Source organism: Geotrypetes seraphini, chromosome 3 (genome assembly GCF_902459505.1).
Source record: "Geotrypetes seraphini chromosome 3, aGeoSer1.1, whole genome shotgun sequence".
NCBI lineage: Eukaryota > Metazoa > Chordata > Amphibia > Gymnophiona > Dermophiidae > Geotrypetes > Geotrypetes seraphini.
This window is the reverse complement of record NC_047086.1, coordinates 198,527,299-198,541,283: the sequence shown is the minus strand read 5'-3', so window position 1 is coordinate 198,541,283 and position 13,985 is coordinate 198,527,299. Positions and strand designations below refer to the sequence as shown.

Sequence of the window (13,985 nt, the reverse complement as noted above, 5' to 3'; positions counted from 1 at the left end):
CAATGTGTGGCGGCGGCAAAAAAGGCAAACAGAATGCTAGGAATGATAAAGAAGGGGATCACGAACAGATCGGAGAAGGTTATCATGCCGCTGTACCGGGCCATGGTGCGTCCTCACCTGGAGTACTGCGTCCAACACTGGTCACCATACTTGAAGAAGGGCACGGTACTACTTGAAGGGGTCCAGAGAAGAGTGACTAAGATGGTTAAGGGGTTGGAGGAGTTGCCGTACAGCGAAAGATTAGAGAAACTGGGCCTCTTCTCCCTCGAACAGAGGAGATTGAGAGGGGACATGATCGAAACATTCAAGGTACTGAAGGGGATAGACTTAGTAGATAAGGACAGGTTGTTCACCCTCTCCAAGGTAGGGAGAACGAGAGAACACTCTCTAAAGTTAAAAGGGGATAGATTCCGTACAAACGTAAGGAAGTTCTTCACCCAGAGAGTGGTAGAAAGCTGGAATGCTCTTCCGGAGGCTATTATAGGGGAAAACACCCTCCAGGGATTCAAGACAAAGTTAGACAAGTTCCTACTGAACAAGAACGGGCACTGGTAGGCCTAGTCTCGGTTAGGGTGCTGGTCTTTGACCAGAGGGACACCGCGTGAGCGAACTGCTAGGCATGATGGACGACTGGTCTGACCCAGCAGCGGCAATTCTTAGGTTCTTATGTTCTACAGTAATTGATTTTATTTGCTCTGTTGTTTATACATACTTTTTATATATATTTATTATGAATCAACTCCACAGTAGATCACATACTACTGTTCTTTTAGTCATCTTTACACAGGTTTTAAATATAGATTAACATATTTGTTATATTTCAAGTATTCTAAACTTTTCTTAGGATGTTTTTACCATATAAATTTATCTTGTACTAACATTTTTTCTGTCTTTATGATTATATGCTGGAGTAATGTATTTATTATTTCATTATATTGATTTTGATGTAATTTTTTTATATTTTTAGAATTGTTTTGTTTTTATGTATTTAGACTCCTGATGCAGGCCTAGCAACTGAAACACAAATCGTGTTCCGTCACCTTCAGATTATGCAATAAACTCATCCAGCTTAACACCATTGACTGTTTTGGTCCTTGGAATACAGTATACTGCAACATTTGAAATCTGCATGGCTTATACTACAATGGACAACAAACCATAGGAACATGTATGAAATGTTATTGCTGGAAAATTTTTAAAGTCTTTTGGCCCAGGGCTCCAAGATATGTTAAATTGGCTTGAACAGGAAGAAGAGATGCAGATGAGAATGTGGATGGCATAAGCCAAGTTATGACCTTGTGGCCTGTTTGATAGCTATCCCAGCACTTTCAAGGCAGCAACTCAGTAACAATATCAGAAGACATTTCTTTATGGAAAAAGTGGTAGATGGCTGAAATATCCTCCCGGGGAGGTGGTGGAGACAAAAATAGTAACAGAATTCAAAAAAGCATTGAATAAGCATATTGGTAAGAGAATGGGAATTAAACAACAAGATAATCTGCACAAAGCAGCAATGATAGCATAGTTAAAACTCAAAATAGCAAGACAGCAGTGGGATTCATCTGCATGGAGAGGCAGTTATAACTAGAGAATGACACGGTGACAAAATTCATCATCGTTCCCGTCGTCGCGGATAACCGCGGTAAACCATCTTCATGTCATTCTTTAAGGAGAGAGGGAAGAATCAGAGTAAGAATGGCCACAACCACTGACCCGCAAGCTTTGCTTTGAAGAATGCTGGTGTAGAAGGACTGAGGCTGAAATAGACACTAAAAAATGACATGGGATTATTTCCCGCGGTTATCCGTGGGGACGGGAACGGTGATGAATTTTGTCACCGTGTCATTCTCTAGTTATAACCCTAAAAACATCAGATCTACAAGATTTTGTAGGGTGCAGGGCTGGGGGGAATAGGGCGGGGCCACATGTCCTCTTTGTACAATGAAGAAATCTGGTAACTCTATTCTAACCTAAACCAAAAACCAAACCAAATAAATAAATAAATAGCGCTCTCCCTCTCTGTCTATCTCTGATATGAGAGAAAATCAGCATTTCAAACAGTCTCTTGCCTTTCACACTTCTAACTCTTGCTGAAGTTTCATAACTTTTGGCTACTAAACGATGGACCAGTTCCTCATGTTTAACAAATCGTGCACTCAGCACTTGTTGCTCTATCCCCCGAGATCTGTCCTGAAAACAATGACGATACTCAAGCGTTTTCAACTAGTGTAGAATTTTATATGGCCGCAGCCATAACAGCACTATTACATCACAACTGTCATCAACTGAGCAGAATAACAAATCATGAAATGTGATCAACTGTACATCGAAACTGAACATCTGAAGATGACATAACACTCTATGTATAACACTTATTAGATATAACCACCACATGATCAGGTGCACAGCATATGCCTCTCCATCCTCTCCCAACGTGGGGTGCCGTACCAGCTTCCCCTGCTCGCTGGACCTATCCCGTTCAAGGATGTGTCCTCTCATCAGCAGTACGTTGCTGTGAAGATCATGGCCTGGCCTCCCTGCCATCCAAGCAAGGTGACATGCCCCATTTCATAAGCACTGTAAAGGTGTATGTCGTTGACTCATATGCTGTGCTTACCCTCCACTACCCGGGATAACGGGTTATCGCTTATCGCGGGTTCCCCCCAAGTGCTGTAGCTGCGGCCACCGTGAAGCAACATCGCCTCAGTGTACTGAAAATATATATATATAAACCCAATGTACTGATAACTTCACCAAACCGAATATATATGCCAGGGTACTGATAATTTCACTGAACCAATATATGCCAATGTACTGATAAATGCACCAAACCAATGTACTGATGAACATATCCAAGCCGATGTACTGATGAACGTATCCAAAGCGATGTACTATGAGCTTCACCGACCAAGGTAAACCAATGTACTGATGAACTTCACGCACCTCACCAAACCAAGCTACTGGTGAGCATATCCAAACCAATGTACCAATGTACTGATGAGCATATCCCAACCAGTGTACTGATGAAATTCACCAAACCAATGTACTGATGAGCTTATACAATGTACAATGTACAGATGAGCATATCCAATGTACAGATGAGCATATCCCAACCAGTGTACTGATGAAGTTCACCAAACCAATGTACTGATGAGCATATTCAATGTACAGATGAGCATATCCAATGTACTGATGAGCCTATCCAATGTACAGATGAGCATTTCCAATGTACTGAGGAGCATATCCGGATCAGTGTACTGGTGAACTTCATCAGACTACTGTACTGCTGAGCATAATGGAATGATGAACTCAAACCCAACCCAATGTACTGATACTATGATACTATGTACAGTGAATCTATGTATTCACTGTACCTATAACCCTAATTATCCCGTCAACCCCATAATCCAAGAATGTGAGACCAGTAAATACTCGGACATAATGTGTGTGTGTAGCAGCTCTGGAGGTAATGTAAACCGTAAGGGAAGCCTCGGACATAATGTCCTGTAGCCGGTGTTGAGGTAATGTAAACCCTCATTATGAAGGTCTTATAAGGTCTTATGAAGGTCCTTCAGTATCTATTGGGGGGCTATAAACCCCGTATCCGTCCGTAACCCTGCTGTAAATTGTTACATCGATAACACAAAAGTAGACCCCTGATGTTATTTTATGTTTATTTTAGAGGGGCGACCTCCCATCCGCTCACCCCTAATCTATCCTACCCCCTCCCCCTACTCCTTGCCGATTGGCCCCAAGGCTTTGGCCGATTTGTCTTCGCTCCTCCCTATGTGGATCGGAGCTTGTTTTTTTCCTATTGCCCATCCTAGATAAGAAAGTAGCTTCATACAGCTAGTTTAATTTGCAATTAGAGATTGCATCAAAGAAACTGCTGCATTTGTTGGGAATATTTGGATCTAAAGGAAAAAAAACTCAGGTTCTAGCAGAACTTGATGTAGACAAGTTCTTGGAGGAAAGGCCATTCCAGAGAACACCTTTGCGCAGTCTATGCAAACTTATATGCACAGAGGCTGTACACATATATACACTTACCCACATATCAGGCAGTTTTTAGAAACCCATTTCCGTGGGTAAAATACTTTTGAAAATTATTCTCTACACATCTCTGAGATAAATGACTGTACAAAAGTTTTAAGGCTTACAAGAAATTTATTAGACATTCATTACAAAGCCAATGTTTTTCTGCTATGATCACAAAGAGAAGGCAGTGATAAAGAAATTATATACATCAGTCAGTGAGTCTGTGCAGAAATAAATGCATATAAAAGAGGTGACAGGCATGCAAATCTGCTCCATGCATATTCATTAGGGCTATCTTGAAAACCTGACTGGCTGGTGGTCCTCCAGGACAGGGTTGGGAACCACTGCTCTATGTAACTCACTTTAAGCTTGAATTTGGAAAGGTGAGTAATTGAATCAAATTTAGAAAGGTGTTTTACAAAGAAGAGAGAGAAAGATTCTTGTACATAAGAAAGATTGCAGAATAGACTAACTTGTAAGAAGGCAGATCGTTCTGGCTAAGGAAGTAGTTCATAAAGCCTAGTATATAAGAAAATTTAGATAAAACATGAATGTTTTCACAAATCTGAAGTGGATTAGAGGTTGTAAGTATCTCTTCTACAACTGCATATCCAAGGTGGGTTTTTAATACTAATGCTGCTGTCAGCAGTGAAACATATCATTTAGTAATGAAGCGATGGCATGTTTGCTTTCGATTTTAGTGGATCCTTTGGCTGTAGGAACTTGAAGAAGTTGTCGATACAATTTTTACACCACTGCTGCCGCCCCCGCCTCTGGAACCAAATCTACCGGAACTGCTTGCGCTACCTCCTCCGAATCCAATGCCACCGCCCATTCCACCAACACCGAATCCTCCACCGAATCCTCCACCATATCCCCCTCCTGAGATAGCCCCACCGCCAGTGCTGCCGCCACTGCTGATGACAGCTGTGAAAAAAGAAAGAAAAAAAGCATGGTCATATGAATTCTCTGAACAGCCTTCAGGTATTATTTATTTTACAATGCATATATATATAAACAAACTCGTATATTAAACAGCAAAGCCCTGAAATATAAATGTTTTCATTTTGAAGGTTAAAAAAAAATACCAAAGAGCCAATCACAATTACCCCCTCGGTCACTAATTTTAAGCTCAGGTTGACATGAGCACTTTGCAAAAGTTTAAATAAAAAAAGGTGCAAAAACCAAAGAAGAAGTTTTTGAACCATGAGAGTAATCTCTATAAAGTATGTACTACAGTAAACTGTTCTACAATTTTTTTTTGGAAGTCATCTGCCTCACAGAAAAATGTGTGCAATTTATTATTTATTTTGATGAGTTCAAATACAACAATTTGAAACAACTGGATGGCTACTGTTTCTAAGATATTTATGTTTTCACCTTTTAATTATGTGTGGAGGGGCATAATCAAGAGAAATGTCTATGTCCGATTTAGACATAAGGTGCTAGTCACCCAAAGTCGGCAGTGGCAAAATGTCCATTCTTGAAAACTACGTCCAAAATGTTTTTTTTTCCCCAAAATCATCTATCTATAAGTCCAGACGTTTGATTGTCCAGACTGCTACTACATCTATCTTTAAACCACATTCTTGTTCAAAAATTTGGCCAAGCCCCAAACGTCCAGAACAAGACCATTTGGACATGGGAGGGGCTAGCATTCTGATGGACTGGCCACCCAGACATGGCAACAGAGCAGTGGGGCACCTTACAGGGCACTGCTGTGAACTTCACAAAAAGGGTGCCACATAAACATCTCACCACAACTCCCTTATAGGTCATGGTGAGCCCCCCCAAACCTACTATATCTACCTGTCTAAAACCCCAAAAGCCCTTATGGCTGCAGGTGGCACCTATATAGTAGTACAGTAGGGTTTGGGATTTGTTTTTTTTTTTTGGTGGACTCACATTTTTCACCATAAATGTATTAGTTAGAGTGGCTTATGGGCCTGGGTCCTCCTCTCATTGGTTCACTAGCCCCCCCCCCCCCCCAGACTACTTAAGCCAGCTCTACTAGGCTTTTCTATAGCAGGTGCTGATGTTTTGGAGGCAGGTATGTACGTTTTTATTCTGAACTTTGTGGGGGTGCGATGGGGTCAGTGAACATGGAGGGAGTGTGGGGGACTTTACTTTTTGTCTACAGTGGTTATCTGGTCACTTTGGATACCTTCTGGGCACTTAGATCTGGTTTCTGTTAGTGCAAGCAAGTGGAAGGATCAAGAGATGAAGAGATCATGTATGTAGGTATGCTTGTTGGGAACAGAGCGGGCATTCCATAAGGCACAAGAAAAGGATAGGGAGGAGTGGAGGAGGAGAGGAATAGAAATAAGGTTGGTGTTAATGCAGGTTAGGTGGACTATAAGAGTAGGGTGGGAGTTGGTTGGGAGGACCAGGATTGGGGTTGATGTTCCCAGCGGAAAGCAAGAGAAGGAGGAGGTATGAGTGAGGGCATCTGCGACATGGGTGAGGTGCACACAGAGAGAGAGGGGATGACCGAATGAGAGGGGAGAACATGTAGGATCTTTAGGGTGGAAAAGAGGGTACAGGATAAGAGAAAGGGAGAGGCAATGGGTTTAAAGAGTGAAGTGTTAAGGTTCTCAGTGGCTTAGGGAGAAGGGAAAGATTGGGATGGTTAATATCAGAAGGAAGGGAAGTAAGGGAGTCATAACAGTGGAAAGGGGAAGGGAAACTGGGAAAAAGCTTGGTTGTGGACCAGTCTAGAGAGCAGAGGGACATGCGTGAAGGTAGAGTATCAGTGTTGTAAAGAGGCAGTGAAGATGAGGGATAAAATAAATTTTTCTGCTCGCACCGTCCCCACCAGATTGACAATATCTTTTAAATCACGTGTCATGTGATTCAAGGGACGGAGGCAGATGAGAGCAGATAGGCAAAGCTAGCAGGGGTGTCTCTGAAAGCATCATTGGCTAATAGAGTCCCAAGGACTGGGTTCAGAATCACTGCTGTAAGGTGGGTTTAGAAACCTACACAGTACAGGGTACAATCAATATTAAGTACAAGTTAACAAATGCTATTACAATTCAATGTCTCAGCAGCATTTGATATAGTAAATCACACTCTATTGCTAAATAGACTTTCTGAAGTAGGAATTTCAGGACTGGTATTAAAATAGTTTCAAGGCTTTTTGACGAGAAGACGCTATAGAGTATTAAAAGGTAGATCCTTCTCTGGCTACTGGTCTACTCCACTATTATACAACATTTTTATGACCACACTAAATTTGATTGCTCTCAGACCTAGGAAATTGCTCTTTTTTTTATTCAGATGATGTTTTTCTATTAATTCCTGCAGATCTTAACCAAGCAAACATGGCTACCATACATTCCAGGGCGTTAACAAAAGTGCACGAATGGTCGGTAAGATATCATCTCAAACTAAACACTATAAAAAAAACAAACTATTATGGTTTGGGTGACGCACACACACCTAATTCCATCTACCCTTGATCTGACAAACAGCACTAGCTTCAACATTTAGAGGTCTGCAAACGTTCTGGGAGTCACTTTAGAAGATCATGTTAATAATTTTTTTGGGGGGAGGGTTCATTTTAATAAAAATAAAATTTAATAAAATGTAATAATTTAGTTTGGAAATTCTTTCTTATTCTACAGAAGTTAAGGAGGGTCAGATTCTACTTTTTCCAACAACACTACAGGATACTAGTATAGTCGAGTATACTGTCTATATTGGACTACTGCAATTCATTTCTTTCATGAATTTCCATGAAACAAACGAAAAAACTTCAGTTGATACAAAACACAGCAGCAAAACTTATATATTACAAATCAAGATTTGACCATGTCAGACCGCTGCTTATGGAGTTACACTGGCTATCGATAGAAAAGCGAATAGAATTCAAACTATACTCAAAACACTAAGGGGTCCTTTTATCAAGCAGTGCCAGGGGTTTAACACGCATTAAACCGCCTGCCGCGCTAGCTGTTAATGCTTGCATTGAGGAGGCATTAGTTGTTTAGCCAGCTGCGGGGGTTAGCGCGTGATGAAATGTCCAACGCGCTAACCCCACTACCGCGGCTTGATAAAAGGACCTCTAAATACTGACACCCCCAATAGCTTCCTCAGATTTACTGAACTATTTGGTAGATTACATTATATTAGTGATTTCTATTCCGCCATTACCTTGCAGTTCAAGGCGGATTACAAATGAATTGTCAGGACATTAGAAGTGTATAAGGAGTTGTTTGTACATTTTTTTTAAGTTGCTAAGGATTACATCTGAATTGTTATGACATTAGAGGTATATAAGGAGTAGTTGCAGGTGATGCTTGGGACCGTTTTGACTGTGTTAGTTCGGTTTTATGTGTTTTTTGAATAGAAGGGTTTTTATTTCTTTTTTGAAGGTTTTGTAGTCTGTGGTCGAGTGTTGGAGGTCGAGTGTTGCAGCTCGAGTGACTAGGAGGTTGTCGTACAGTTTTTTTCTTTTGACATTTTTGGTTGGACGGTTTGTGAATGGTGCGTGGGTTCTCCTGTGTCTGGTTGAGGTGGATTGAATTAGTCGATTGTTCCAATAGGCTGGGATGTCTCCGTTTATTGCTTTAAATAGTAGGCAGTAGAATTTGAAGTGTACTCTTGCTTGTATTGGGAGCCAGTGTGAGTTGTGGTATGCCTCTGTGATGTGGTCGAATTTCTTCAGCGAGTAGACCAGTCTTAGGGCTGTGTTTATATTGTTTGTAGTTGTTTTATCATGGTTGCTGGACATGGGAGATATAGTATGTTGCAGTAGTCTATTAGACCTAGGATTAGGGATTGTACCACGAGTTGGAATTGTTTTCTGTCGAATAATTTTTGAACTTGCCTTAGGTTTCTCATGACTTCGAATGATTTTTTTGAATTGTTTTGTTGATTTGTGGTTGCATTGTACAGTCTCTGTCTATCAGCACTCCCAGAAGTTTTAAAGTGGGTTGAATGGGGTATGTTGTAGAGTTTATGACAAGGTTTGTTACGGTTGGGATTTTGTTATTTTCAAGTAGGATGAAGTTTGTTTTGTCAGGATTTAGTTTTAGTTTGTGGTCTTTCATCCATGTTGCTACTGATTCAAGTGTTCTAGATCTGCTTATCATTGTAAGTTTGACTGCTTGATCCTGTCATTTCCAACTCTGAAAGACCTAACATACAAGATACCTCATAGCAAATCATTTAACTACTAAATTGCAAAAGAATGGAACTCACTTCCAATCACAATTCATGCAACCATTATATATGCACTGTTCCACAAAAGTCTGAAAACATGGCTTTCAAGAAATCCCTGTTAGGGGCTTAAGGAGACTCAGACTTTGTAATAAATGTTTACTCTATAGAATGACAATGTAAGTGGTTACTTACTGTTTTAGATGCCTTATCCTACATTACATGTATAATTTTATCTATCATGTATAACTTTATGTAGCAGGTATGATTCTATGTATAATTCTATGAAGTCATACACTGCTTATAACTCACCTAGAGCTCCAATTTGTGAGGATTTGGAGTGATATAAGATTACACATAATAGATAGATAGACATAATATTAGAGCATAAGAATGGTCTTACTGGGTCAGACCAATGGTCCATTTAGCCCAGTAGCCCGTCCTCATGGTGGCCAATCCAGGTCACTAGTACCTGGCAAAAACCTAAAGAGTAGCAACATTCCATGCTACCGATCCATGAAAAGCAGTGGCTTCCCCCATGTCTTTCTTAATAACAGACTATGGACTTTTCCTTCAGGAAATTCTCCAAATCTTTCTTAAAACCAGCTACACTATCCGCTCTTACCACAACCTCTGGCAACACACATAAAGTTGGAACTCTGGTAGGGAAGATAGAGATGGCAGACTATATATATACTTTGGTCCTCAAGTTTCATATGTGTTTTCTAGAGCAGAACAAACCCCATTAGGAGGGTTAGAGAGAAGGTCCAGAAAAGGGAAAGAACTTATCTAGAATACAGTACCGTGGCACGTCAAAAGCATGTCGGACATTGGCGCGCTGACAATCGCGTGCCATCTGCGCACAGGATGAATGCGTGCTGCTAGTTCCGCCGCTTTTCCGCCTTACCGTTAGCGTTCTCTTCGGGTGTGTGGGGGGAACTCCCCCACTATACTTATAACTATTTGTGCTCCTGCTGGGGGGGGTGAGAAAACCCCCTACTACACTGAAAGCTCCTGAGAGAATGGAAGTTTTCACTGTACTGCGGGGTTCCCCCTCCCAACCCCCCCCCAACGGGAATGCCAACTAGTTCTAAGTGTATTGGAGGGATTCCCCCCTCAGAATGCTAAGGGTAAGGTATGAAAGCGGAATAACCAGCTGCGCGCACTCATCCTGCGCCCAGATGTCAGTACATGATTGTCAGTGCGCCAATTGGTGTACCATATAGTAAAATAAGGAATGCTTGGTTTCCAGAGTGGGACAGACAGGAGGGAGATAACTTGAAAAGGGGGATGATGCATTGAATAAGGAGATGCACAGGCATAAACACAAATAGAAATAAGCAGCGCAGTGGCGTACTTGGGGGGGTGGGGGGTGGGTGCGATCCGCCCCGGGTGCACAGCCCAAGGCGGTGCACAGCTGGCCTGCCACCGGGGAAAGGTTCCATTGCGGTCATCAGAAAGAAGCCGGCGCCAGTTCTCCCTCCCTCCGAATTCGCCCTGTTTCTTTTCCCACGAGCCGACCAACTATAGCCGTCAGACGGGAAAAGAAGCAGGGCAAATTCGACACCGGCCTGTTTCCGATGGCCAGTGGCAGCCTTTCCCCAGCAGTGGTGGCAGCATGGTGGTGGTGGCGGCGGTGGAATGTGGGAGGGAAGGGAGAAAGAAAGAAAGGGGGGGGAGACAGGGAGCCAGAAAGAAAGAAAGTGGGGGGGGGGCAGGGATCCAGGAATAAAGAAAGGGGGCAGGGTGAAAGAATGAAAAAAAATGGGGCATGGGGAGAGAGAGAGAAAGACAGACCTAGAGAAAGAAAGGGGGCATGGAGAGAGAAAGGAGGGGGCAGGGTGAAAGAAAGAAATGGGGCATGGAGAGAGAGAGAGAAAGACAGACATACAGAAAGAAAGGGGGCATGGAGAGAGAAAGAAGGGGGCAGGGTGAAAGAAATGGGGCACAGAAAGAGAGAGAGAGAAAGACAGACATACAGAAAAAAAGGGGGCATGGAGAGAGAGAGAAAGAAAGAAGGGGACAGGATGAAAAAAAGAAAAAGTTGGGGGAGGGAATGAGGTCTGGAGGAGAGGAAGCATACAGGAGGCAGAAAGAAGGGAAAAAATATTGGATGCACAGTCAGAAGACTGATGCACAGTCAGAGACTGATGAAATTACCAAACAAAGGTAGGAAAAATGATTTTATTTTCAATTTAGTGATCAAAATGTGTTCATTTTGAGAATTTATATATGCTGTCTATATTTTGCACTATGGGCCCTTTTTACTAAACTGCAATAGCAGATTTTAGCGCAGGAGCCTATGAGTGTCGAGAGCAGCATGGGGCATTCAGCGCAGCTCCCTGTGCTAAAAAACGCTATCACGGTTTAGTAAAAAGGGAGGGAGTATATTTGTCTATTTTTGTATAGTTGTTACTGAGGTGACATTGCATAAAGTCATCTGCCTTGACCTCTTTGAAAACCCGCGGAATACAAATGATAATTAACATTTTCTCTGCGTACAGTGTGCTTTGTGTTTTTAAAATTTTATTGTTGGTAGATCATTTTGACTTGGCCATGAAGGTAAGGGGGAGGGAGGGAGGGGAGCTGCTGAAAGACATCTAATATTCCTTGCAGGCTTGACTGTGCAGGGAATTATTTTTGTAAAATCATGTTTTGTTATGTGACTAGCATTATTTAGATTTTAATTTCTATGAATGAATAGAATGAAAATGATATAAAATTACTTGCTTGTTTTTATGTGTGTGCGCTGAAGGAAAGTGGAGAGAGTGGGCTGAGGATGCTGAAGGGAAATGGAGAAAAGAGAGTGGGGAAAAGACGCTGATTTATAAATTGACAATTGTACAGAATATTGTTTCTTTTTATACTTTAATATAATAAGTTCAATATAACAATTCAAGGCTTGTGTGGATGGAATCAGGTGGTTTGTGGGGATGAGGACCGAGCTTACGGGGATTAGACCAATAAAATGGTATTTTCTTATTTCTCATTATTTGTTTTATTTTTATTTGTTAATTTGTAAAGTGGTGATTGTTATGTATCAGTTTTTTCAAATTTACATGTACTGTCTTTATATTTTGCACAGTATTAGAGGACGTATTACTGTTTTTGTGGTGTTGTGGTGTTGCATTGTATGCAGAGTCTGGTTTCTTGGCAGTTCAGTTTAACTTTTGTCTACATATTTCTATTTTTAGTTTGTGATTATTCCATATTGGGCAAGGGTGTATCTGTCTGTGTGTATGAAAGGGATATTGCTTTCTGATAGCATCGACTGTACAGGATCAATTGACTGTGCAGGATCTTGTTTGTTTAGTTTTACAATGTATGTGTTGGTGTTCTAGTGCTCACTGCAGTGTTTAAGATGCTGCCTTTTCCTAGGTACACTCTTGTTGTGCGATATGTAGATTGCTACTAAAAATCATATTTTTCATATAGATGGGGGTGGGTGTCAAAAAATGATGGGCCCCGGGTGTCACATATGCTAGGTATGCCACTGAAGCAGCGTGTGCTGATATTCAGTGGAACTTATTCAGATAGGGATAGCTCCTACCTAGATAAATCCCTCTCACTGAGGCCATACCTGGATTTTTCAGTGGCATTATCCTGGCAATACGGCTGAAAATCCACCATGGCACTATTCAAGTAGTGTCAAGGGAATCCAGGGGCAGAGTCTCAGTTACTTGGTTAGAAGCAATATGCAATCCACAAACTGGGTAATCACTCAGATAAAGCTTGGACAGTAAAGAGGTTGTCATAAAGTTTTCTGGGTACTTATCCAGCTACTACTGGTTTGAATATCTCTGATATCCAGATAACTGTTGGTAGTCAGGTTACACCTGGATATTTCACACCACTGCTGATATTTCACTGCCACTGCTGAATAATCACAGGATATACTTTTATATTGGCAATAGTGTTTCTGATATCACTTCCTGATCATGGGACCAGGAAGTGACATCAAAGGGAGAGCTGAGGCCGGCGTGAACAGCTGCTTGCTGTCAGTGAAGATTTGAAGAGGTTCTTGGTACTCAGGGGAAGAGGCAGGTGCTGTGGCATTGAAGAGTTCGGGGTGGCACATGGCATGGCAATGCTGGGTGTCACCACCCCGGTTGCCTCCTTCTCTCGCTATGCCGCTGCATAGTCCATTCAGTCTGCTCAACAAGATGGCCACCTGCCACTCTATGTAGATTACAGTCTTTCATGATTAAACACTGGCATCACAAACAGGGTAGATGACAATTATCCACCATGCATATCATAAATGGGCAGTTATATGTAGAAGAAACAGATAAAAGCCGAATGGCCTATCCATATGATGCAATCTTGGAACACAATACCATGTACAAGCTACAGTAAATTTCCACAACGGCATGCCAATAGTCTGGAGTGATTTTATTTTATGGCCACAGTATAGTAACATTCCTTATCAATAGATGATTAACCAACAAGCCAACAAAATTGTCAATGGTCTTATGAAAGTTTTATGAATGTACTTGATATTGGAAACTGACTAGATTTTAGACTATATATAAATGTGTTAAATAAATAAATAAAACCTTTACGGAGTTACTGCTATGGCGACTAGTTTTACTTTTTTACACAGGCTCAAGTTTATTCTAGTTGCGGTTTTATTCGATACCTTTCAAATTAGGGACCCCTGATGAAGGCGTGTTAACCGAAACACGGACCGTGTTGGTTCCCCTGGTTTGCCAAAAGGTGGTGACAATAACCGCAACATATATCTGTTTTAATATACTTACCCCTCTCTTCTACGAAACTGCGCT

The 13,985-nt window shown here is 41.5% G+C and overlaps 1 protein-coding gene across 1 annotated transcript in view; it reads right to left on the bottom strand.

Moving 5' to 3' along the window:
- Window positions 1-4,160: 4,160 nt before the first annotated feature.
- The window catches only part of LOC117357790 (keratin, type II cytoskeletal 5-like), a 38,924-nt gene continuing 29,099 nt past the window's right edge, over window positions 4,161-13,985 (bottom strand). Inside the window, exon 9 of the mRNA XM_033938902.1 lies at window positions 4,161-4,965. Coding sequence (XP_033794793.1) covers window positions 4,736-4,965 — 230 coding nt within the window. The 3' untranslated portion in view covers window positions 4,161-4,735. The remainder of the gene's footprint in view (window positions 4,966-13,985) is intronic.